Here is a 27,685-nt window from a genome sequence, read left to right as displayed (position 1 = left end):
TTAATTATGTGAATTTGAATCTGGGCAAGTTCCTGTATTGTGTCTTTCCTCCCTCATTTCTACAACAATAAAACCCAAAAAAGGCACTTTATGTAAAATAAAATACAAAAAAATCCTATCAATAAATGAATACAACGACTTGCACGAAAATAAACGTCCAAATAAAGATTTTTTTCACATGTGGTAAAAAGTTTTAATTCCAATCTTTAGTTTGCATGTACAAATATCTATAAAAAGTGAACACCATCACTCTTTGTATGTACATTGTTCAGCACAATGTTAACTCGGGGCCGATAAGAGGACAGATGGGGAGGAAAAAAGAGGACGATACAAGATAGTGACATTTACCAACTACGCGTCCATCTGTGTAGCCCGACTCCAAAATTTCAAGTGCTCAGAAGCCACTTAGACATTCCTCCTGCAGCAACAGGATGCATATATACAGGAGGCAGGATAATTCATCAATGCATTGCCATGATTCAAACACAGTACAATCAAACCATGCAACAGACATCATCGAGTACTTCGTTTTTCATCTATGTTTAATATATCTACTGTATATTCTAATAATCTTAAAACCTTTAAGTGCAGCTTATGTGACAAGAAATAAAATTAGCAACACCAGCGGTAACATTTTTTTTTTAAATGCTAAACCTTGTCTTGCATGAGGGGAGTTTTTTTTTTTTACAGAGGTTTCACAGAGGTCTGATATTCAATATTTCCTGGACACGTGGTAGGAATGCGGTTTTGCCACCAGTTTTGCATGACAAAACAAGGGAGTGCACCTATTTTTTTTTTATTAATTTCTTTTTTTTGTAGCTTACATGTGTCTGTGTGGTACATAATTCGGTTGTTGTATCACATTCTTTGGAAACAGCTGCAGAAATGTAGGACAGTAACAAAGGTGGAGGAGCAGGTCGTAACTTAGCGTTTGACATTTAAACAGGACAAACACCAATTGGGGGGCATTTCCAGCAGGACTTAAAATCTTACATTAAAAGACAGGGTTGGTCCAAACCAAGTGATGGGAATAAATTAACAAAGGGATCCGACGTACGTTTGTCGCGTTAAAAGCTGCACAGGAGCAGACACGGTAAAGGGGGCGGACGAGAAAACAATCATTTTTTTATCACCTCATCCTCTGCCACAATCCTTCATTTCCATGCATGCAGTGTGAGTTTAAGAGGTTTCTTACAGGGAAAAAATGGCTTGTGTGCCTCTGTGTGTGTGTGTGTGTGTGTGTGTGTGTGTGTGTGTACATCTGTAAAGTGTTCAGCATTCACTTTTGATTCCCCTGATAATTTATAGTTGAGTCATCAAACAGAGGGTTCTTCACTTCCATCTCTCCAGTCTGTAAAGGGGAGGGGAGAAAATTCACTATCAGTCACTGCATTTGCATTAGAAATGATAAGAGCGTGTGTGTGTGTGTGTGTGTGTGTGTGTGTGTGTGTGTGTGTGTGTGTGTGTCTACCCACCGGTGCGAGTCCGGGGCACTCGTATACTGTGAAGTCTCCTCCCACTTCTTCTTCATCTGATGTGACCTCGTTCTCATGGCCTTTCGGTTCAGGTTTGTGGCTGAAGCAAAAACAAGATACTCAGGTTAAGAGTGTAACAGGGTGAGAGGAACATGTTGGATGGTAAGCGTAAAGAGAGAGTAGCAGATAAAACAGGAAAAAAAAACATACTTTCCCATTGAGAGCATCTGCTGTTTTTGATGCTGATAGTGATACATCTGAGCACTTTGGGCCAGAGTTTTATCTCCCATCTGAAAACCGAAACAGAAGAAGGAAGTGTGGGTGACACATTGAAAAACAGAAGCCTCGTTGCACGGGGGCACACACTCGCACATCTTGCGGTTAGCGCAGAAGAAGAAGAAGAAGTGAGAAATGGAAACAAAACAGGCTTTTGCAGTTGGGCAAAGGAAGAGACGTGCGCTCACCATAGTGCCATTGGCTGGGGGAGGAGGCGCGCTCACCCCTCCGAAGGCAGGGTAATCCACCTTCTCCGCAAGACGTGATTCTCTCTGCAACCTGTGGGGGGCATCGTGATTCATGAGTTTCCTGAACAACCAAGGGCGGGTTCCTGCTTCTGGCATTGAAACATCCTTTAAGCTCACAGCAAAGTTTGGTTTGATTTTAAACCCGTGTGAAAGGATCGTATGTGTTTATTAAAATGAGTTCTAGTGATGTGTGGGATTCTTTGTTTGTTTTTTACCCAACCCCTCAACATTCACCTACATTTTTACCATAAAACACTGAAGCTCACAAGCATTAGTTGTGCTTCCACAGTCACAAAAAGATTTTAGCATACCGTGAAACTGGCCCTGCTATTGTAGCAGTGGTATTTGTATTTTAAAATCATTCAAACCGGTCGCACCATGAGGCTTTTAGAAAACGTATGATCGAGGCCGAAATCATTAAAAACACAAGAGCAGAGTTTTCACTTGGCCCGTGTTCAGGCCGATGAGGGCGAGTGGAGGGAAATCAATACGGTTTAAATGAGGGTTTTAACTAACGCCAACCCATAACGAAATAAAAGAGGGTAATAAAAGCTCCTAAGTTATGCATCTGAGCCTGGTGCAGTCTATGAAAGTGTCACAGGTTTAAAATTCCCATGTCTTTTAATTAGATGTATTCCACCTCTTCTATGGGGTGCAACAAAATCAAACAGCGGCGCTACACTTTATTTCTGCTGATGTCGTTTTGCTTTCAGTAATTAAACTAATTAATTAAAACTAATTTATCTTGTACTAGCTTAAAAAGCTTTCCTACCACGCTAATGCGATTTCAAACAAGATGTGTCCAGACGACCGTATCAGGAATCAGCATTCGGATGCTGACGTAGCGCTTATTTGTAGAAAAGAGTGAAGAGAACAGTGAAAAGTACCAATTCCTTAACTGCACAACAGCTGCTAAAAAAGACGACAAAGTCAGCAGCCTTGGTCCTAAAATGCTACAGTAGTGTGGACACTCCTTGTAAATATAGCAGAAGTGAGGCATATTAAAAGAAGAACATATTCGTGTTCACATCAACTTAAAATACAGTCGAGTCACTCTTCAACCAGGATGTGATGCACCCTCCCATTTACACGTCAAACCCATTAAACTCAATTGTAAACTCATAACGTACTTTTAAGAGGACTTTTTAAAACACTTTTGATTAAAAGAAATATATTTTGCAAAATATATGTAATTATGTTTTGACTCGTTGTCACTTTAGTTCCACTTAACTGACTGCAAAACCGTAAAGTGTGTTTTTTTTAATTCATATTTTAGCTAGAATTACCTGGTGTATTGTGCAGCTACTCATGAAACAAGGCACCCACACCTACGCCATGTTATAACTATACCAACAATGATATAGTTCACTTTGCTCAGCAACAAAAAAACTAAATATTCTGTCTTGTTCTTGCATTGCTTTTGATTTTTCTGTGTTCATACGTACTTGATGTAACAGATAGTCGCCACGCTCACTGCCACGGTGCCCACGACCACACACAGCGAGATGATGACTGACAAAAAAAGAACACACAGGGATTGTTAGAGGTGAAGATGAGTCCTCAGGTGGCGGCCTGAAGACTAGCTAGACATTTATTATGCATACACTTCAGCTCATTTGCTCAACTTGTCGTGGTCTTAACACTGAAATGAGACACACTGGAGCAGAACTATCTATGAATCTCTTGGTATACACAGGAAACAAGGTGATAACACTTTAGCTGGCAAACTTCCAACCTTCCAACCACGAGATATCAAGCTGCTCGGTGAGAAATGAGATTCAAAACAAACCCGACTGTGAACTGAATCTGGTTACACCCTTATCCTGTACCAGAAACCTGCATTTCCCACCATCGGGTATACAGTGGTTTTCACTTTGCGGGTCACACAAATAGCCGTTACAGCTGCTGGTGCGTGCCGAGGGCAGGAACTCGTACTCACTGACGATAATGTTGTCGTTCTTGGGTGTTGGCACGGCTATGGGCCCACCTCGGCCCCCGGCCCCTGTAACTCTGGGCTGTGGGGTGGGGGTGTTGGGGGTGGTGGTAAGTGAGGGGCGTGGGGCTGCAGTGGTTGTCTGCTGGGTTTCAGCTAAGAGCCTCAACTGGTTCGGCTGTTGGTGTTTGGAGGCATCTGTCTTGCTGTTCTTAACATCTGTTTGGGAGGTGATGGCAGCTGGAGAGAGAGGGAGGAACACACAAAGGGTATAATAAAAAGGTTAAAATGAAGGAAAAACAGATTATATGGTACAAGCAAATGATCAGAAGATATTAGAAAATATAAAATAAAATAAAAAACACTGTCTATACTGGAAAAAAAAGTTAAAGTAAACACAAACCTCTACTTGAAAGACAGGAAATAATATCTTTGCTACTCATATATTATTCCGGTGCTTCTGCTGCAGGTGTCTTACCAGGATGTTTGGATTGCTTTTTTGGTGTTTTCATCTGTGACACTTCCTGTTTCGCAATGACAGAGTGAAGGAAATCGATCTCTTCATCCAGGTCAGTGTAGGAGGTCATTTTACCTGAAGAACAGACAAAGATTGAAATGGTCATGAAATTACATTATGGAAGAGAGAGAAAAAAAATGGCTTTATAAGTCCAACAAGTCCAGGATGAATACAAAGCTCTGACAAACACACCGAGATTTAAGGCTTTGTATAGTAAATACAAGCCTTCAGTTCATTCATAGAGCCAAAGGTGGAGAGTAGCTAAGTACATTTCCTTCCTAAACCTCCCACGTGGTTTCATTTCAATCAAAGATCAGAGAAAAAGCAAAAACATCAACCTTTAATAACAGATTGATCTGGTGTTCCTGTGTATAAAATAGTATATAGAGCAGCTGTTGATACCAAAGTGCTTTTATTCTACTTGTACAGGAGTGACTTTACATCGCTGTATTGGCACTTTTACTCAAGTAAAAAATCTAAATACCTCTTCCACCACTGAATATAAAAATAACAAATCAGTTGGTATCCATTGACAGTAACTTCATGTGAAGAGTTCATTTGCAAAAACAGAGAACTCCGCCTTCACAAACCTTCAGAGAACCCACTTTTCCATCGTCTCCCGGAGATGATATCAAACTTAAGCTATCTCTGTTTTTGTGGTTTCTACTGAGTCAAATCCACTCAGCTTCAGTTTGATTGATATCATCTCAAGCAAACAACAAAAAATAAGTTATCTGTTTTTGAACATGAACTTTTCCTATATATATATCTAACAAGCAGAGTTACCAAAGCCAAACACCTTTGACTGAGGTCAGCATGTTGATGAGCAGCTTCACCACATTTTAATCTCCAGCTGTTAAGTTTCTCTAAAAGGAGATTATTATCTATAAAATGAATTAATTTGACTTTTAAAAACAAACAGCTGTGAGGTGAGACATGGATTACTGTCTTTACTGCTGCATTAGATGTCGAGAAGCAGCAAATCATCACAGCTGAGTAACTGGACGACGCAAAATTCAACTATAATCAAAATAGTTCAACATTTAACCGACTGACTCATTATGCATCATCCAAGCTCATGCCACAAAAAAGCCTGAAGTTTTCCAAGTTTGGAAAACAGAGTTTTGAAGCTTCCCTGCTTTTGTCTCTGTTGTTGTGTACATGAGAGGCAAACAGAGAGAGAGAGAGAGTCCATGCATGTGGTTTAAGCATGCGTTCATGAATTTACATGCGTTTTGGGGATCTCGCCTCTGAAGTGACGAACGGGGAGTGTGCCCATGTGTGTTGTTTGTTTGGGGGACTGGTAAAAAAAGGAGACAATACTAAAACTGTTGTTAAGAGCCCTTCAGGCCAGACAGTGAGCCACATTCCTCAAAGGCTGCCGAGGTCTCCAGGGCGACCAGGGCCGACGGTGTGTGTGTGTGGCCAGAGGAGGAAGCACCGCGGGGGGCCGCAGCAATCAGCCAAACCTGGGCTTCGCTGGGCTTCACTTGCTACTTTCACAATGGAGCCCATAGCTCAGTGCTAATGGAGGTAATCAAAGTGTTATTTCCCCTCTATAAAGTTTGCCCGCTGTATATCAAATATCAGATTATGGGTGTTTGCACACAGAGCTACTGACACGGCAACCGCTTGGGACTTCAAAAAGTTTATAAGACAGGAACCTCAGGATCTCCAACACATGAGCAGTTGTTTTCTATGACATTCACGTTAAAACCGGTGCGATAAAATAAATGACCAACGCCAGTAAGTCGAGCTAAACAAATGTGTTATTACACCTACACCGCATTAATGATTACGGTGGTGCTGTCACTCCAGAAGGCCGGCCATCTGGCTGAGCTAATGTGTATGATATGACATGCCAGCACTTTCACTGACTGCTTTGTTATTTTCTTACCCCCCTCCACTAATGGCCATTTAGTGCACTCCATAGCAGGTGTCTGTGGAGGCGGGATGCACCATCTGTACTTTGCAGGTGGTTGAGAGCACCAACTGTGCCTGTGCGCTCGCCAGGAGTGTGTGGTGATACAGGTTTGTCGGTGGTGTTTCAAATGTTTTTTTAACTAAAAATCTGCAGCAAAATGTTTAAAAAAAAAAAAAAGGGTGACTATTATTTATTTAAGGAGGAATCCTCAGAATCTCTTCCACATCGGCCGAAGCTGATCATTCACATAAAAACAGTGGATGTGTGTGGATTGTCACACGCTCACTAAGCATGCACACCTCTCCTTGTAGAAGAGAGTTTTGTCACCGGCTTGATAATGACCCATAACCTCTTGAGAGCTCCCAGGGGGCCGGTTGGGTACAACAAACAAACACTAAACATCTCAACAGGGACTGTGGGTCACACGCATACGTGCTGTTTTCTTTTCCCACTTAAAAACCATTCGCATTTCTTCCTCCCTCCCCCCTCAAACCACACGTGCACACACACACACTTCCTCCCACCTCCTTCCACCTTATAAACATCTAAATCAAATTGACTTATCGGATTAGTCACTTTATTTGCCACTCGCTCGCAAAATGTGCCACGATGTGATTGTGCCTCGTATCTCGACGCTAAACTAACAGAAATAATCTCTAAAGAATGTAAATACTTTCAGATAAGGCTTTGTGTATCTTTAGAAAGTATACCGCGAGGATCTTGCAATATTTTGAACCCAAACTTGGCAGAAATCCCAAATAAACAGGCAAACATACAGGACATAGCATCTGGTATAGCACTATAAGGTGATGATCAGCAAACACAGCTGCCTGCATATAGATATTTTACATTTCTGTGTAATCTGTTCATTGTTATTTTGATGAAAAACCAAATTTGTTTAATATTTAAAATGTGAAACCTCCATCACAAATTACAAGAGTCCAAAGTGGTGACTAGACGAATGATAAATTGCTCCAAGATGCAAAAATAAGCAGCAAAAAACAACAACAAATTAACTTATTAGGTGTCAAATCATGAGTCAATGAACTAATCGTGTCAGTGTTACAACAAAATACAGTCTTAGTATGAAACAGTGCTTAAAGGGAGAAGTTGGAAGTGAGCAGAGTGGCCTCCTCTCACAGCCAGCACACATTATTGATCCGTACTCGATGTGTCCTGCTGCCATCTAGTGGAACATTTAACACATGGACAAAGACAGACTACAGATCAGGCTGCTAACAGATTCTTTAAACTCTTAGCTGATTTGACAGCAAAGAAAAAGTTAATTTCCCTGCCCTTTATCGAGTGTTTGGATGAAACAAGGAAGTCAGTTTGAGAAGACGGAGCCCCAGTTTAATCAGAATCTACTATTTACTAAGTCTGTTTTAGCATGAGGGAGTGGTACACAGTAAAGATGTCAACCTGCCAATGAAATTCCTCAGTCGGTTAGATTGTGTACCTTATAACTGTGCCAGTGAGTCACCTTCTTCCCGCCTGCTATAAAAAGTTAGTCACAGCTGAGCGCACAGCTTTGAGTCAGTGCACGAAATCTGACCAGCGATATTTGAACCAAATAAATAGTCCCACCTGTCTTTTATCCAAAGTTTAAAAAAACCACACAAATACACCTACAACCTGAAAAAGTTTGCAATAAAACATTCTGATTTTTTCTCATAGAAATCAGATGTTTACTGCTAAACACATCACAACCTTGTACTGCCTAGGAGTCGATCAGCAAATCTACAAAAGCAGAACATTAACGGTAAAGTTTCCCTGCAACACCAGATGAAAACTCTGTTATCTAACAGCCAACCTGATATTTCTGTGAACTTCAGCGTCTTCCACACTTTCAGTTTGTTACTCACTTTATTTTTAAAAGGTAAGTGTAATATCTGTTGACAGCAGGTGTTTAAAGGGTAAAAGTTGCAAAAGCGATCGCTTTCTTATACACACTGTTGACAGCTCTAATGAGTCACCGCACAAGAAAAACAGTCGACGATAAATGTTAGGTTGGAACTGTTTAGCCGATTGGTTTCTAGTGGAAGTTGTGTAAATGTTGGGATTAACATCAACAATCATGAAAAAGACCATCAGATGTTGATTCATTTCAGCGGTAAAATGCATTAGATAGCAGTTCATTCTGTTGTTTTCAGGGTGTAAAAAGCATTTCTGTCATTGTTAGTGAGCCTAAAACTGTTGAATCTTTTCCCATTAGTTTAGTTTTCATGTTACCAAACTGAACTGCTGCAGGATATTTGCTCGTGTTGCACGTCAGCTTTCAGTGGGCCTTGGTCTTTTTTGTTTTTCACTGCTTTATTCTAGATTTCATAATATAAAGAGACAAACATTTGAGCACAAGAGGGGAAAGAAACAGTTCTTTCAGCCTTTTTCAGACATGTCATACCTGATATTTGTGGCTTCATCAGTGTGTTTAGGTGACATATTTTCATTCAGACAAACATGTGGGTCACTTTCACATTAATGTTCCTCATTGCTTCACTGGAACAGACCCATGACGGTGATGCAGAGAGCCGTGGTACATGCAACACTCTTCATATGGACAGTCAATGCGTCGTTATCTTCTACGTGCTTATCAATTACGGCGACTGCGTGCATTTCAGACTTGCGCTGAAGTGACGGTGATATGTAAATGTTACTAGGTCTAAGATCACGACTTTTACAGAAGAGTGACCGCGGTGCTCATTCAAACGTGAAGCCGACACGTTCAGATGTTGGGGGGTTTACATATAGTGGGATATATGTAATAAATGTACATGCACGAGATAAAGAGTGGGAGAGAATCTGAGGAGGACAAACAGAAAGAACTATGAAAATACCCCAGTCCACCCCTGTCAAACGGCCCGGCCTTTTAAACATACACAATTAGAAGATACACGTATGAAGAATGCACATCGTGTCTCGTTGTGACAAAAGGACATGGCTTGGAGGTATACTGTGTGTTTACCGATGGCAGCGCACGCCTCCATGTCAAACACAGGCAGGTTCCACGTGCAATAAAAAGTGCCGCCCGCTTCGCTTGTTCACCGAGTGTGCTTGCTCATCCAGGCTGGGCTGACTGCGCCAAATATCAGACATTTTAGATCACGAACCCAGCGATTTTCCAAGTAAACCTGCAGCAGCATCACAAGAACAGATCCGCATATGCGAGGCCAAAGAAGTGCGTGATTAAGCAGAAGAGGAGAATCGGTTTGTCTCGCAGTAATACATGTGACTGAAATGGGAAGATAATCACAGTAATAACGGGACTAAGAAGAATGAAATTTCAGGGAAGTAAAAGTTAAATACCATCCCTGCCATCTGTAATTATTAATACTGCAGCAATACAATTATTCTGATGACCGAGTTATAATAAAATGCATTACGTTTTTTGCACTTATTATAGTGAATTTGTGTGTAATGTGTGACAAATGCAACACAAAATAAAAGGACAGTGAACAAAACAAGAGCCTAATATCTAATGAACTGACAGCCTCATTAAGCAGCCAGCAGTGTAAAGGCCTTATAGACCTATAGTAGCCTTATACGCTACATCCATGGATTTGAATCTGATGCAACTTGCTGAAGGCAAAGTAGGGGATGAGCTACAATCCTGAGTGTTCTAAGACGAGGATGGCAGCAGTACCTTGGATCAGCTGTACAGCTCTTTGGTCAAATGAATTACGTAGACATTGATGCATACTGCTGCTTTCATGCATACGTACTCGGAGAAATCCAGGCTGCTCGGTTAAATTGTGCATTTTTTCCAGCATATATTTATAACATCACAGCTACTGAAGCTTCTGTTTGTTCCAGTACATGTAACCTTGAAATAGTGCTTTATCATATCACTGTGGTTATTCTAAAGAGCGGTAGAAAAGCAGATAAAAATAGAAACAGAATTTCAGTTTTGTCTCGCTTCCGTATGCGCGCTCAAATTTCAGATCATCAGTTATTTAGCCCTAAAAAAAACAAACAACAACAGCCGTCATATTTGCTTTGAAGCGACAACAGTGTGACTTCCGAGGTGCAGTTTGCGGTCAGTGACGCTGCCAAACAACCAAAGCAGCATCTGGACTGAAGCTCTTTGTTGTGTTTTGATGCATTAAGAGAATTGCGCTGCCCCTGACAAACCGAATAAACCCAACGCTGCATACTCAGAGCGAAATAATGAAATTGCCATAATTTCATCAGTTCGTTTTAACATTTTTGCCAGCGTTCGTGTGTACATGCATGTGTGCTCGGAGTGAAAACGAGACTCCCATGTGAACGCTCTGTGGTCTCTCGGGGGTTTATGTAACCACTTGAGGGAGCTTAAAGGCCTGTGGTGCACTGGCTTTATAACACCATGTACACGTGCACGCATAACCGCATCACAGAAATAAAAATCCTAGCCAACGCTGAAATACTAAAAACTGTTCAGCCCGTATCATTATGTGAGTGCACTGCAAAAAGTCCTTTCTCCTTCTGCGTGATGTGACCTTTCTCTGCGATACGTCCTGACTCTCGTCTCCTTCTCATGTTTGCTTCTCTCTCGGATGCTGCCGCCAATAATTTGAGCCAAGTTTGAACTGGATCCTCTTCTGACGTAAGCCCATCTAAATTATTAATCCTTCAGAGAACCCACATGTGCCCAACAAGAGAAATTAAAAAACACTTGGTTGCAAACACACGCATATTCGCGCTGAAGCAAGCCAGCTTGCTAAAATATACACAAAATGTTTACCCTTTTTTTTTCCTCCGCTAATTTCTGTATCGCCTTCTTGAAACACGGTGTGCGTGCCAGCATTGCAATGCCATGCCTTGGAAATCAGAAAAATAAGATTTATTTTCGCAGCTTGGCTCTTTCATTGAGTGATATTGGATTCAGTGATGGAGATGAAGGGCAACGGAGAGAGAGGGAGATGCATGTCATCTCAGTGATTAAGGCCGCCAGTGCGGGGGCGATGCATGTGTGTGCTGCAGACACAGCAGGGGCAGGGGCGGATTAAAAAAAAAAAAAAAAAAAAAAGAGAAAGAAAGAGGCTCAGACTGCACCATGGTTGTCAGATATATGGGTGGGAGAGAAGGAGGGAAGAGCAAGGACCATGAAGGGTGTACAGAGAGGAGGCAACAACTGGAGAGAATAGACGCATTGGCAGAGAATACATGTGAAATGAAGATGTTGAGGAAAGGCGAGTCAGTCGGTGGATTTACATGCACGCTGATAATATGTTTACATCCAGTGAGGAGCAATTGTTGAGGATGTCATTTCGTCGTAACTGGAACTGAGGATGTAATTACAATAAGCACAACCTGGTTATTCATCAGACTTTAATGTACTCGTGTCAAGCTTAATCATTTCTGTGGTTTAACTTGAACACACAGATCATGTACCACTGTGTGTTCGTGACATGTATGACTAACAGCGGTCATTTACTTCATCAATTAATCAGTTTGCCTTTAGAAATGTCTCTTAGCTTTATATTTCTTTGAAATGAAAACAAATGATTGATTAATCAGCTAATTGCTTTTAAGCACACCAGAGTTAAACTATTTTTAAAAAATCACAAGAATATATAACCAAAACCAAACCAGAGGTGCTCTTTAAGTTCACTGATTTAAAAGGCAAAAGGAAGAGAAGAAAACAAACCCATTATCATTGTCCTGCATTTCTTTATAGCGTTATTCAATGTAAGTCTGCAAAGAACCAGGATTCACTTCTTACCGTCAGCATGAATCAAGTGAAAAATGGGTTTAAAACTTCATTATCCGTTGTATTTGCTACTCCACAAATAGATGATCTCTCAGCTTAATATTTAAATCGTCATGTTTGGTTTATTATCTCAGATATTCCCAATTATTCTTATTTTCAAGTTGTGTGTTTCGCCCTTGTGCTTGGACCGTACCAGTAGCGCCTGGGGGAGCGTACAGCCAGCCACGCAGCTGCATTATGTATGTTATACATCTGACCGTGCAATAATTCATAGGCTACGCTATTCTGGGAGGGTTTGGAGACTTATATATTTGTGATTTTTACTGGTAATGTTCAGATTAAACAGACTTCTAACCTTTTGTCTGCATGCACGCACACTCACAAATGTAGCCTAATGAATGGATCAATAAATGAATGTACGGCTAAAAAATGACAATATTTTATTTTATTACTGCTTAACAAGTAGTGCAGAATGTCATAAATAGTCATCTTGTTCACTGTGGGGCAAAAACAAACCGCGCTAAACTGTCATCAGCTTATTATAGCATTCAGGTTGTTTTGAATCTCGCCACAACCTTGGACCTGTTTTTTTTTTTTTTGCTCTTCACTAACATATGGTGTGGCATATTTACATACATAATGTGGCTGCGACAGTCCAATCTCAAGCACAAAACACAGAATAGAAAATTAGAATACTGAGTCTGAAGTAATTGAAAAATAATTAACAATGAATGAACCTATTTTTCATTTGATGTATTTTAAAGAAATTAATCGAAGAACCAACGAGAACCGAGCCTGAGAACCTTGCGACGTAAATGCAGAAGGATATCTTCTCTGATTTGCCTTCTTTCTGTTTTATTTTTGTCTCAGGTACAAGAAAAGGCATCTACTAAGTTCTAATTTCTGCTGTAAACGTGCTCAATAAAAAGCAGAGTTTGTGAGTGTGGGGTCATGTGTGCGCTTGTTTCCTTCGTACCATGTTGACGGTGCCTCATCAGGACACAGCGTCCTTCCTCGTTCTCTTGCAACGGGGACATGCAGGGACCACAGTAGGAAGAGCCAGGCTGGCAGAAGCGGCGCCTTTGCTGGGCACATTCTATGGGGCTGGGGCACCGACTGTGAGCTGAAACAGAGAGACGGAGGCAGAGAGAGGAAACAACAAGTTTTATCACATTATACTGTGATGCAGTAATGATGCTTTTAATGAGGCAGTGGAAGAAAAAAAAACAGCTGCTTCGTTGAATGCTCGGAATACAATACACTTTTGAACCGGTACTCCTCTTTTTAGTGGATGTGTCTCTTTTCAGAAATAAAGCACCTGACCTAGAACATGGCGTCTACTGACGTCAGAGTTACATCAGGTCTTCATCGGGTTTTTGAAAATGGCTCTCGTGTTCGCCGGAACCTCATTAGTGCACCAAAGAGGATGAGAATTTCGAACATCGACAGGAAAGTTTTTACACATAATTTCCCACATTTTGCAGAGCGGTGAGCCCCACCCGCTCGTCAGCCGAAATAAGGTTACACCAAAGTAAAGAGTGATCTATCGCTGCTCTTTCACAATCAGGTTAGATAATCGCTTGACCCCATTACTTCTATTTTGCCGGAGCGGAATTTAGATAAATACACAGAAACACACACACACACAGGTTTTCGAGGCAAACAAAGGAAGGCAGTGGGTCACAGAACCGCAGCAGGTGTGTTTGGTAGCAGAGGGCAAGTGGAGCACTGGGAGGCTATCAGAGCAGATAATGAGGCCAGCAGTGCTGCACCGAGGGCGAGCTAAAGGTGAACAGCACAGTGGGTGTTACCGCCGGCATAAGAGGCACGAAGTGATATAAGGCGGGAGGAGAGGGGATGAATTCTGTGTTTTTCTCTGGAAGGATAAAAGGTCGGAGCTGGTCAAGTCTGTAGTGTCACACATCAGCGCGCTGCATAAAAAAAGAGGTCATGAAAGATCAAATAGATGATTTTTATATAACTTTTGAATAGATATTAAAGCTACCTACTGCTTCAAACGATACTCAGACGCAATAAAATACAAGCACAGCAAAAAAAATAAAATAAAAAATTGCGAATGCTTCTTGGAATCGATTATTTTCAACTTTAACGGAAGAGAAGAAAACTACACATGACAGGAGATGACTGGAGGAGAAATGTCAATTACCTCTATGGCAACGAGGTAACATCAGGAAAGATGGGAGATATCAAAGGAGCACATGTGCACAGAGAGTATTGTAGAGATGATGTGCAGATTGAAGAGGAGCAGAGGACACTTCGGTACCCATGTCCACAAACATACAGCTGAAACCACAAGTTTACATACACTGTGTAAAAAGACACAAAACCTTTTTTTGTCTCACTGTCTGACATTAAATGTGATTAAACTTTTCCATAATGACCATCGTTACAGTTGGAAGAGAAAGGGGGAAGCTTGCAAGCCTGAGAACACCATCCCAGCTGCGAAGCACGGCGGTGGCAGCATCATGTTGTGGGGTGTTCTGCTGCAGGAGGAACTGGTGCACTTCACAAAATGGATGGCATCATGAGGAAAGAAGGTTATGTGGAAATATTCAGAAACATCTCAAGACATCAGCCAGTAAACTTGTAAAGTTTTGACTTTGAAGGAAGTAATAAAAAATTCTCTCTCTCATTATTCTGGCATTTAGCAAATAGAAATAATTTTGGTAATCCTAACTGACCTGAAACAGGAAAAGTTTAGTCTGATTTAACATCAAACAGTGAGAAATAAAAGGTTTTATGTCTTTTTATACAGTGGATGTAAATGTCTGGTTTCAACTGTATGTATGTTTAGTGTGTTTACCCAGTTCAGGGCTCCAGACTGCGACCAATATGGCCACATTTGCGATTCACCCAGTTTCATCTTTGACAAATCTGACATTAGAACGCCCCAGTGAACTCTTTTTAATGTCATTTTAGGTCGCACACCTGTCTGAGCACCACCACAGATATCAACAGCAGCTAGGGCAGCCTGCAATGTGGGACATCGGTAAATTATAGTCTATCGATAATAAAATGTTCAGCAAGTCACGTTTTGCCTGTGACCAGGTGGGAGGTGCGACCAAATGACAAAGTTGGTCTCACAGGTGCCACCAGTGAAAAAGGTAGTCTGGAGCCCTGCAAGTGACAGTTCTGTTGCTGTATATTAATGGCATTTGCCCTTCATGAATCATCACAAAGGCTCATAATTCAAACAGCGTAAAGCGTTTTAAGATGCCAGTAGCACATCAGCAGCAGCTCCTTGCTTTGTAATAGAAGTGTGTACACAGCAAAACAGTAGTTTCTTACCTTTTCTGTCATCCACAGGCAAACATATTTTATGAATCACTACGTGCCACAGACTATTTTTTATTATAAGAGTCCAAAAAAAGAAAAGCATCCAAGCTTTACACCGTTTTGGTAGAACAGGGATAAATGTTAAGAGGTTTATTGATACCCATTGACTCACTGAAAACCAAAACTAGACAACTATTCAGCTTATTTGTGAGACTACCTAAAATAAAAGTCGACCACCAGGAATGGATTTTCCAGCCTTCTCATAAGTTTGTACTTTCATGGATTAATTACCTCCGCCCACAGCATGTAGTGTGATGCACATCGCTTCTTTCCAAACTTTAGAACTGCAGCTTTGTCCAACTTATTTCTCTCTACTCCTACACTCTGCTTTTAACTTTCGCTGTGCATTTTCACACACTGCTTTGGTCTGTATTTGATAAACTCATCCACAGCCTCAAGGTAATCTTTATAAATTCCCACTGCAGCTGATTTAACCCAAAGGCCATAGATTTCTTTGTATAGGTTTGTTACTGATGTGCTGAAAAGGACCGCACGTTGAAAAGAATTACAATTCAATTTTTTGTTTGAAATGCCTGTAGCAATAAAAAAAAAACCTTTTGTAACCGAAATTTGAAAGAAATCCTGAAGAACACTGCTGAACTAAAGGCTCTAAAGAATCAATAATGAAGAAAATCTTACATATCGACGCTGTGCAAACACCAGAGACAGCAAAACAAACACTAAGACGAGCATAAATGCATTTGAAAAGCCTCCACATGACCACGGCTACACAACAGGCAGATGGGTACATATGTCCACATCGATGTCACCGACTGGTTCGCCGCAGGGAGGGAGAGCCGGAGTGACGCACGTGTAATCTGAGAACTTTGTTTTGTGTTCTGTTTGTGCCAAAGATGCAGAACGGTTGCTGGTGCGGAATCACATTTTCTAATTCCTGTGAAACATCTGTGGCTGACAGTGAATGATTTATTAATCGCTACGAGCAGAAGCGCAAATATTTAAGTTAATGTGATTACCGCAGAGCTAACATGCTGCTTCTCTGTTCCCACTGCATGTACGGCAACGTCTCACTCACCTCTATGGGAAAATTGCTGCCTTTCCTGCTTCGTTATATTCCTACAGGATTATTCTGCTTTTGTTGTCTGGTTCACTCAGTTGTCATGACTTAAACCTGTTTCCTGCCTTTCTTTTCATCTTCCTACAGACGCCTGATCTACTCACGTGTACTTACTGATTTCCTTCAACCTATGACCTTAGAGAAAGAAAAAAAAGCGTTAACAGAAATAACTTGTTCTGTCCTTGTGGTACTTTATATAAGGAGTTTGCGTCTTCATTGAATGAGCGGGGTGAATTCTTGGGTACATATCTCTGTGAATGCCACGTGACTATGCAAGGCTTGGTTTTTTCATTTAATTCATAAGTCACTCTTATTTTCGCCCCCCTGTATACTATTTAAGTGACTCTCTGCCAAACTGCATTTCATTTTAATTCTTACTCCTACACACAAACGTAAATGTAGATTCATTTTTTTTTGTGTCCTTCAACGTTGTCAAGACATTTTCAATAGTGAGGCATATTTACAGGAATTACACTGATGTAATGTCACTGTTTGTTCTGCATCCTTGTGGGAGACAGTCCATGAATCACAGAAACTCCTTTGTCTTCATAAATGCACTACGATAAAAGGTTGTGATTGCCGCGATAACGCCTGAACGAGCAAGCACGTTATTAAATCATCTCAGTGAGCTGCGGTGCAAAATCTCAAAATCAAGGCCACCCCTAACAACTCTGTACCCGGCTGTCCTTAACACATTCATGATACCAAACCGAGGTTTAAGATACAAAAAAAAACTCTGCTGGATTCTTCTAAAACATCCTGCTGCCTCTTAAAAACCCATTCAAGCTTCTCCTTTCATTAGCTGTCCTTGCTTGCCTGTCTTTTCTCATCTTCCTTATGTCACCCGCGAGTCCTGCCATCGAATTATTCCACCGCACTCTTTGATCGAAGGCTTTTTAGGCCCGGATCAGGTGCAGATGATTGCGCTCATATCACAGATCAAACAACACGACCCCGTCTGCAAATGTCGGTCAGTCAGTTTGCCACTTTGGCTCAGAGTGAAATATCTTTACTTAAAGGATCGCCATGACAATTTTTGTAGAGATTTAAGGTTCCAAGACAATGAAATGTGAGGAAACGGTTTGATTAACAACTGATAAAACAGTCCTGAGCCATAAAAAAATACATTAATACCTGTAAACACCACTTATAATTTGCTATGCAATAAAACAAACACACCGCTGTGGTACTTACATCCTCACACACATGCTTTAAGCTAAAGGAAGTTCTGATATATTGTGACATCAGCGTTTCTATGAGGGACGTCAATCAAGCGCTCAGCAAGCTGCCAGAAGATGAAGAAATTCTTGAATCCACAGTCGAGATAAATCCAAAATCAGCAACTCTACAATAAATATGATGATATCGACAGTATGCTAAGTCTTTTAAAAGTTTTTTTCCTCCCATTTTTTGCCTTTGCGGGGCAGTTAATAGCGAGGAGGGGAGCAGGAAACAATGCAAGTCCCTGGACAGAATGAACTTGGGATGCTGCAGTTTACTATTCAGCTTGTAACACACTCCAGAGTCTTTGGAGCTTTTTTAACATTCACACACAACACTACACTCACGTGTCCCATCACTCAGGACGCCCAGTAGTCATCTATCTGCATCTCACTACTACAGAAGATCATACAGAGATGTTTATGCGACTGTAGTGCATTACAAGACAAATCATTTACTGTATTTTTGGATCCCAATACATCATGCACAAAAAAAGACAATTAGAAATGTCTGTAATCACTAGTGTCTATGATTTTAAAAAAGAGAGATATTTAATCCTTGTTGTGATAAAGCAGTTTGTTCTATATCTTTAAAAAAAAATATCTTGATTATAATAATGCAGCTAGAATTTTAACAACTCTGGTCAGCACTTCATCTGTTATTCATCATGTGGGAAGTTAATGTGGTGAAACCTACTGCAGTCACATGAATACAGATAATTATTCTCCTCACACACACACACACAAGCGGCCGTACATACACAATCACACACTGTATGTGCTTCATTATGAATGTGTGAGGCTGGCAACAGGGAGAGAGAAAAAAAAAAAGAGGGTGAGGAAAAGCAAAGCAAGTGTAAATCAGGAAGGAACCGCAGTGAAATCTAAACAGCATTCATTTCCATTCGGCAGCAGCTTCAACCTTTTTTTCTTTAGAATTACAATGCCACACTACGCTTTTGATGCCAGAGAAAGTAAGACCCACACAATACTGCACGCCTCTAAACACTCGTAACGAACAAATAAAGATGCTCATCGTGATAATCCTATGACAAAGCAGCTCAAATCTATTTACCAGCTTAATAAAGGAGTCGCAGAGGTGAATGTCAAGTCGCCATAAGAGGTGGCCTTGCGTCAACATGCCTCCCACACAGTGTTGTCGCTAATTAGAGAGCTCAGTCAAGGAGTCAAAGGCAGAGAAATACAAAACAAGAAACAGACAAAGATATGGAGACATAAGAAAAACAAGGGAAAAAAAAAAAACAGATTTCTTGCAGGGACGTTTGGTCTCAGCTAAGACAGAGGAGGTGTGAAAAAACATTATGTAACTCAGGGACTCAGAAAGTAGTCCTTGGAACGAGTGAAAAATGACTTTACTAACCATCTGCTGCTGCTGTTGCCAGGCTGTGTGCGCAGCAGCAGCTCTGCCAGAGAGAAAGGAGAGGCAGCCCGATAAACACCTACACTCACAGACCGACACGTAGAGGCACGACCGCACAAATTCACAAACCGTGAGCGAGTGCGTGTCGCCGTTAAATTCTGCTCCTTCAAGCTGGAGACGCGAAATAACAAATGTCACCAAAATCTGCAATTTTATTTGAATGTGTGTGTGTGTGTGAGAGGAAGTAGGAAATTGGCGGGTCAGGAGGGTCGTACTCTCCCATTGTGTGCGTTTCCTGACCCTCCGACAGCAGCCAGGATGTAAGCCAAACACTCCAAATCAAGTGGAAACATTAAAGAGCTCTGCCCGGCACTCTTCACTTGATATGTAACCACAGTGTTTATTTCCACATGGATTAAGTGCGAGTGAGTGCGCCGTGTTTGTACATTGGTGTGGGGCTTTTTGCGTTTCTATTTTGTTTGTCCGCCATGCCTCGCTGTCAAATGACAAAAACAAACAAATGCCACACAACCTGTTTCTAGTGGTTTGTTTTCACTGGCATCAGCTGGGACGAGTCCTGCCATTGTATGCTAGGAGACTAATTATATAGTGATAGGAGCCTGGAGCTAATATGAATTTGTCAATTTCAGAAACACTGAACACTGTTAGACATGATTTTGTTTTATCTCCTGCTATTGTTTGTCTATTCAGGTGCACAGACTGTTGTTAATTGCTGCAATTGCTGTTTTTATATCATTTTTAATCAGTTTGATGCAGCTATCCATTTTGCATACTAAAAAAATATGGCATTTTAGGTGTCACATTATAAACCATACATTGTGACGGCTGATCTTGTCTATATAACCAGTCTATCACAGGGCTACACTTAGAGACAGACAACCAAGCACACTCACATTCACAGCTACGGACAATTTAGGATCACCAATTAACCTCAGCATATTTCTGGACTGTGTAAGGAAGCTGGAGAACCCGGAGAGAACCCACGCTGCACGGGGAGAACATGGAGACTCCACCCAGAAAGATCCCGGGTGTCCTCACCGGGACGTGAACCTTCTTACTGCAAGGTAACAGTGCTACCAACTGCGTCACCTTGCAGCCAGAAATAAGACACTCAACTTATCACAAATTTAATAACAGCATGAAGCATTACTAAAATGAGTAATAACCATAAAAACCAAGGGATTTTTTTCTGCATCGAGAAATTTTTGTTAAGAGGTGAAAATCACTTGTGCCAAAATGGTACAAACTGAGATTTTTTTGTTTTGTAAATTGATGTTTCAGTTACTCAAGCAAAACATACATCATTGTTTATCAAATACCAGGAAAATCTTATTACCTTTATCGTACATGGACTGACCATACTTAGTATTGTGAATAGTTACCTGCCAAAAACATATTCTGAGCAAGGAAAAACCCTAAAGCAGTATAAGAGTGCTAAAATCAGCAAACAAAACAATCATCTGATCATTACATTTATATGATACCGTTTCAGCAAAGAACAGGACGGTGGAGAAAAATCGGTAATGTGACGGCCATCCGCCTTGAATGAGAAACCGCCTCTGATTTGACCCAGGGTGAAGCATAGGTGTCTGACTCAGCCTTATTTTCACAAAGGCAATTTCTAATCTCAGCTCTGAAACAACAGAGCGGATAAATGCTGCCACATCATCTGATTGCTCGCTTCAATACTCCGAAAACGTCAGAAAGCCAAAATTGATATCACAAATTAGTGGAAACTGTCTACGTCATCAGTTTGGGCGTACTGAGCGGCGTAGGTGTTGAGTTTCCCACCGTAATCAGATGCAATGACTCCTGCATGTAAAAGTTTGGGTGGAAAATGGGGCATGACTGAGCATCTGTTCCTGTGCCATCTCATACATACACACAAACATTAGCCACTGTGGAAAAGGCAGAGGCAGGAAATACACTGGCGGTTATGTGGGGAGACAGAGAGAGAGGGGAAAAAGTGCAAAGGAAGCGAATCAAAAACAGTCAAAGAATTTCTTCCAAGATGGAATGTAAGCTCGCAGAAGAATGAGGTGGAACGAGGCTTTGTTTCATATTCTTGCGACGTCGCCATGCCTCGTCTGCTTATCTCTCCCCGCGTCTGTCATTTGTCTTTTCTGCTGCCGTAACTTCTGTCATGTCAGACAATGATGAGTCTAACCCATTACACAGGGGATAATTACCATGTCATTATTATTAGAGCGGAGAAGAGCAGCGCACCCCACAGCAACCGGAACAAAGGTTAAAGGGATGTATACGGCGGCAGAGTGGGCAGCGAATAAAAGCTCTTCTTGCGTTTCCTTTTATGTCATCGCTGTGTGTTGCATGGCTGATTCAATAACTAAGTATTACTCAGAATTATATATATTAAGACTGACTAGTGGAAATTATCGCCCCAGAGTGATTTGGCTGCTTTGGTTCAAAATTAGCTTTCATTTGCAAACATTTCCAGTCATTATTAAAAAAGTACCTGCTGCGTTACGTAGGCATGAGCAGGATGGAAGAAGTGTCAGCGCCGACACTCATGCACCAGATATTGTTAGCTGCTTCTATTTAAACCAGGTAAAACGGATGCTGATGTTCTCGGTAAGGATGTGGCTATGCACAAGTGCAAATGTGCACACAAACCTGCTGACATAGAAAAATGTTTTTTTTTTCTTTCTTTCTGATTTCTAATACAAGGCAGGAGTGATAAAAGTCACATGTAACAGAACAGTGAAAGTCAGTGGGTTATTTCAGCTGAAACTGCGCTGCCTCTGGTTTGATCAAATGTCTTGCAAGCGCTCTGTAAGTTGATTAATTGTGGCCCTCTCATTTCCTGGAGAGGTCTGGTGGTGAACAGTATGCGCTTTCGTACGAAGAAGCCGAGAGAAAGTGAGGCGAAAGCAGACAGCGGTGGTTTGAAGAAGCCACTGCAGCAAAGCCTCGGCAGACCACTTATTTTTCAGACGTCCGCTTTGAGATAGCAAAGACCACCACAATGAGGCAGATCGATACTACTGATAAGCATTTCCTGGCTGTTGCGTAATTTCAGTAATATGGTTACCCGTGGTACAACTGCGCAGCAATATTCCCTTTCCATGAGGAGTGAAACGATGGCAATGTGACATCCCCGACCGCACAACAAGCAACACGACAGGTCCATTTGAAACCAGATGGAGCGCTTGATATCTTTAAACTGCATTTTCTGAATTACTTCCTCGTGTAGCTGCATATAGAATAACACATTAATATACTTATTACAAAGGCATCCATGTGACTCTGGATATTAATTTGGGCAAGTATCACAGATGATCATGATCGTAACCTGACATTATCACTTAACTTCTCCACAGTTTTGGTGGAGAAAAAAAAAAAAGGTTGAAGTTTTAGTTAATCCACGACCTTGTTCCTCATTCCAGGGAGATCGTCACTGCTGATATTTCCTGAAGTCTGCCTGCGTAATTTTCCGTGAAAGCCTTTTAGAGGTGGCGCTGCTATAGATAGGTCTGGACATAGCACAGTTCACACGTTCTCGAACACGACTCTAATGAATCTAAAGGCCAGATTGATTCTTGAACCCGGAGGAAATAAAAACGTCATCCAACGCATATCTGTTCTTTTAATTGCATCAAAACGCATGTGCACATAAGCTGTGCTTAATCTCCAGTCCTACGAGGACGTGAGTTGTTGTGTACGAACCTGGTCATCGACTCAGTTGTTTTTATGTCCCCTGGCAGCGTACACGCGTCGTTCCACCTGACTTTTCACTGCTTTTAATACCCACGATAACACAGATGACTAATTTTGCTGCAGGGCAAAAAAGGTGATTGAAAAACACTAAAGCTAGCAGCTGTGTGTGTGTGTGTGTGTGTGTGTGTGTGTGTGTGTGTGTGAGAAAGCGAGGGAGAGATATAGAGTGTGACTCTAAAGATATGAATCGTTAAAACTTAATCCTGGTGGAAGAAAAAGCCAGAGGCAGCGGCTGCCTGAATAATAATCACATCATGTGGGTTTTGTGAATGACAAACCTGGCATTTAAACGTGGGAGCACAACAATGATGGAGCTCATTTAGAATAACGAGCAGCGAAGATGATGTTTCAAACGTGAAATGTTAAAATTAGAGCAGCAACAATATGCAATTAAGAGATTTTTGTAGTGGAAAAAGATTTTAAAAAAAGCAACTTTCCTTGTGCTGCTAATTGAACGCGTCCCACTGAGCTGGCATTACACAACAACTTCTGCATGTTAAAGTAATTAATTCTGCATCGTGGCCAGCAGACTAGACATAGTTTATGCAATCAATTGGTTAAATGGAGAGCTTGGATTACTTCCATCCCAAGAACCCAATGTTCAGTGAAAGCTTTCTGGCATATTTACACATGATGATGATGTGTCAGTGTTTTCTGAATCAACCACCTGATTACTTTATCGCAGTGCAGCCAAATGTCTCTGAAACCCGACTGGCTGCCATCCTGAACGTGATTTTTAAGGCTCTATAGACAGCAGACGCTTCCAATATTTTTGTATTGATGTTTTAAATATCATTTACTTAGAAAGTGCTGTGAGTTAGACTTTAATTGCTGTGTGGCTACATTATACAATCACTGATTGCAGATTACAGAAAAAAAAAACGTGTTATCTTGGCTCGTCGTGTGATTTCAGCACAACATACGTGAACAATAGCCCACATACTGCCGCACTATCACACGTTGGTATGAGCGCGCTGCAAATGCAACAGGTGTCGTGTTGAAAACGTGTCACATCCTTTGACTGCAAGTGACAACAAACATATTTTTTCGTGAACACGTAAAAAAAAAAAAAACAGTGAAGGATTCATTGTACTGAGACTTCTCCATCTTTTACAAAACCCATGATCTTTGTAACAACCTATATATCCTCACCAGACATGTCAGAGAATATATAGACAACTCTTCTTTGTTTAATATTTTGTGTCCGATATGTTTTTTACCATAAAAAAATTGCAATTAACTGGTTGAAAGTTTTTTTTTTTCAAATGCTTCATTGAGAAGTCTAGAAACTGTGAACATGCAAATCCATCCATCATCTATACACCACGTAATCCTCACTAGGGTCACGGGGGGGCTGGAGTCTATCCCAGCTGACTCAGGGTGAAGGCAGGTTCACCTGGACAGGTAACCAGTCTATCACAGGGCTACACTTAGAGACAGACAACCAAGCACACTAACATTCACACCTACAGACAATTTAGAATCAACAATTAACCTCAGCATGTTTTTGGACTGTGGGAGGAAGCCGGAGAACCCGGAGAGAACCCACGCTGCACGGGGAGAACATGCAAACTCCACGCAGAAAACCAGCGACCTTCTCACTGCAAGGCAACGGCACCGAGCCACCTTGCAGCCCGAACATGCAAATTATTTAGTATTTAAAAGGTTTAACTGCTACAAGATGTATCCTACATCACTTACAGCTACTGTATGATCAGTTAGGCTTGTCACAATTCTGAAATAATCCTCTATATCGCAACTATTTGAGCTGACTGCAAACATTTTGCATAATCGTTAGAACAGTTTCCATTCACCTGCATAAGAACGGCTGGCTGAAACTAACAGAAATGTCATGTTTGAATCACTGTTTCCTCCATTTGCACTTGTGCTTTGCAAGATCTTTTTGCTGAGGTGTTTAACTTCCAATGTTCGACTGACAGCATTTTGATGAGCATTTATTGAAATTAACATCCTGGATTTATTCGTGGAGCCAAACACCACCGCGCTGCTGTGAGCACACTTTGGTTTTAAGCCAAATTAAAAAGGAATAGGAAGGAACAATAAAGCGGAGGAGGCGATTTGTTGGATTTGCTGCTAATAGGTGTCGTTCAAAGGCAATAATACCACTACTGTAAAACTAATAAATGTATAAAATGAACAATGAAATCACGAGTTATTTCTAGGTCAATGAATGGTTAGTTAAATTTAATGATCAGTACAGCCCTATAAACAATACAGGCCTTAAGTTAAAACATCACACCTGCGAATGTTGCATGTTGGACGAAGATTTCAAAAATTTCAGGTGAGCGCATAGAAACTTTGATTTTTAAGAGAAGTAACAACATCAAAAACTCATTCATGTGGGCAGGATTTTGATGCATGAGGAAGTGAAATGTGGGACTTTTCAAATTAAGGAAAAACAGAGCAGACACTGCGTCACTGAGATCGCCTTTCCGCCCCCTTTGTTGTGCTTGAGCGAACTGATGCTACACACCATTTTGATTTCACAATTTTCAGACTTCAGTGCTCCGAGGGGAACAGGGAGATGACAGCGTGGATAGGTCTGCGTTTGGTGAAAGAAAAAAAACAAACAAACAACAACTATATTAACCCCTATAAAAGTCACACAGATCTGTTCCCACGCCGAGGCAGTAAATGTTCAGTGTCAGTGTATAGTGCCTGTGTGCGTCTCAGACACAGGCTAAAGATTAAATGTGACGGTCCAGCTGTTGGTTATCCCACGGGTTTTCTGTATTTAAGCTGAGAAGTAGATTATCTCCTCGGCACACGTCAGCAGCAGCCATCACCGTGTAGAGGCCCACTCATACACACATACACCTGCATCATCAATCAAACGCTCCTGTATGCGCAAACCAGTTATTTCATTCCTATTTTTATAAAAAGGTTTCGTTGATTACACTTGTAGTTTGTACATTTATCTATTTAGCGCCTTTAAAAGCAATAAAAATCCATAAAAAGCTATAAAAAAAAGAACAACACATAAAACCAAGTCTATTAAATTGGGTTGAAGAGGTGATTTAAAATAATCCATTGATTCTACAAGCCTTATCTCTTCAGCCAGGTTATTAAAAAGCTGAAGGACCCTAATGACACATTGAGATTTTGGCCTGGACGTGGAACAGCCACCTCACCTGAGGATCTAGGGCCACGGGCTGGCTCATATTCATGTAGCTTGGGTCCTGACCCGGATCGAAAGTGAGCAGTAAGATCTTAAAATCAATTATAAAGAGCCAAATATATTATTAAATCCAAAAAGTTGCTTCATTTCCCAGGAAAACTGAGTTGGATCTTGTGGCTGCTAGTATCTCTGAGCCTTTTTCTCTTATATATATACTAATTAATCACAATAAATTTGACTTATTTCTGTAAATTTGGGAAAGGTTGATATAATATTATCAAATGAAACCGTCACCACACAATGAAATGGATTGAGCCAGTTGACAAGGAAGGGAATTTGCTTTTTTTCTCTCTCTCTCTCTCACCATTGTCTTTTCTTTTCCTGGTCCTCTCACCTACACTCACTTGTTCAACCTGTCCAAAAACAGCCACCTGAACTCATGGGATGATCCATGCTAGCAAAAAACAACAAAACTGACACCACAAACAACAGCAATAAAGAACAAATAAAACGTGTTGTTTCTGCCTGACACCAGCTCGTCGGTGACAGATGCTGCAGTACCTGACGAGACACGGTCCCGGGATAGTTGAAGATAAGCTCACACGACCTAGGACAACTGGCTAGACGGCTTCCTGCTCGGTGTTTGTGTGCGGTGTCGTGTGTTTACCTGGGAGGCTAACGCTGACGGGGACAACGCAGAGCAGGACCGCGGCGAGCAGCAGCGGCGAGGCCCGGTGCTGGCGTCCGTTCCGCGGGCTGGAGAGCGGCAGCAGCATCCTTCGGTCTTCTCGGGGACGGAGAACCGCAAGACGGGGACGGGTGTTGTTGTCATTCCCCCATCGCCTTTCGTCGTGTTTTGTGTACGTTTTTGTTTTTATTTAAAGCAATAGAAAGGAAGCTTCAGCGCAAGGTGAGACACAGCAGCGATCCGAGCAGGTAGCACCGGGTCCGTCCACACACTGCGCACCGTAATCCGTGGCGGTGCTAAAGATAGCGGAGCTTCAGGCAGGGGAGGGGGGTGGGGATGTGTTTGACATGCCGCCTTCAGGGCCTCCTCGTAAAACCACAGCTAAAGACACAGACTTCTCCTGGCAGACTTGTCATTTCTACGTTATTTAGCTTCTTTTTGTTATCACTATTCTAATTATGCAAACAGTCAGACGCTGCTAGTCCTCTGTCAACTTGTTCAAAGTCGCCATTTTGATTTCGTCTAACCGAAATTGGCCCTCTGTATAAAAAGCAGCTACAGGCTTGAAAAGAGTCAGTTGTTATTATTATTATTATTATTTTATTTTAAAGAAAAAGCGGTTATCTTAAGAAAGCAAATCCAACCTTCTCTGTTGAGGTTTTCGACGTTTTTAACTGCGTTAAATGTGGTCTTCATCTTTGGAGTTAGTTCCGTTGTCATGGTGACTGCGCAGGTGCAGTGAAATTTTACTGTCTGGAGGAAGTCAAGAGAAGTGGTTTTGAGGTACCTTAATGGAGTATTTTGAGTTTATAAGTAAGAATATGCTTCTTTTTTTTCTTTTACTTTTCTTTTTTTTTACTGTTTACATGAGAGTCAAAAATAGATACTTGTTTTGTAAAATGTTAAAGTGTAAGAGGAGGGCGTTTGAGGGAGGGATAGGAAGGCCCCCCATGAACATAAATGACTTTCGGGACTCCAGCCAAGATATCAGATAAATA

The 27,685-nt window shown here is 41.3% G+C and overlaps 1 protein-coding gene across 1 annotated transcript; it reads right to left on the bottom strand.

Annotated features, from left to right (window-relative positions):
- Positions 1-168: 168 nt before the first annotated feature.
- Positions 169-26,992, bottom strand: LOC103371383 (neural proliferation differentiation and control protein 1-like). The gene is made up of 9 exons (XM_008300693.1): positions 26,667-26,992; positions 13,042-13,188; positions 4,411-4,524; positions 3,939-4,172; positions 3,445-3,511; positions 1,940-2,030; positions 1,686-1,765; positions 1,476-1,575; positions 169-1,351 (listed from the first exon to the last, which is right to left on the bottom strand). Exons 1-9 carry the CDS (start codon positions 26,773-26,775, stop codon positions 1,280-1,282), a joined length of 1,014 nt encoding a protein of 337 aa, XP_008298915.1. The 5' UTR covers positions 26,776-26,992; the 3' UTR covers positions 169-1,279.
- Positions 26,993-27,685: the final 693 nt, after the last annotated feature.

The sequence above is a fragment of the Stegastes partitus genome, unplaced genomic scaffold, assembly GCF_000690725.1.
Source record: "Stegastes partitus isolate 25-593 unplaced genomic scaffold, Stegastes_partitus-1.0.2 Scaffold1574, whole genome shotgun sequence".
NCBI lineage: Eukaryota > Metazoa > Chordata > Actinopteri > Pomacentridae > Stegastes > Stegastes partitus.
Note: the sequence above shows the minus strand (reverse complement) of the source record. Positions and strands in the feature narration are given on the sequence as shown.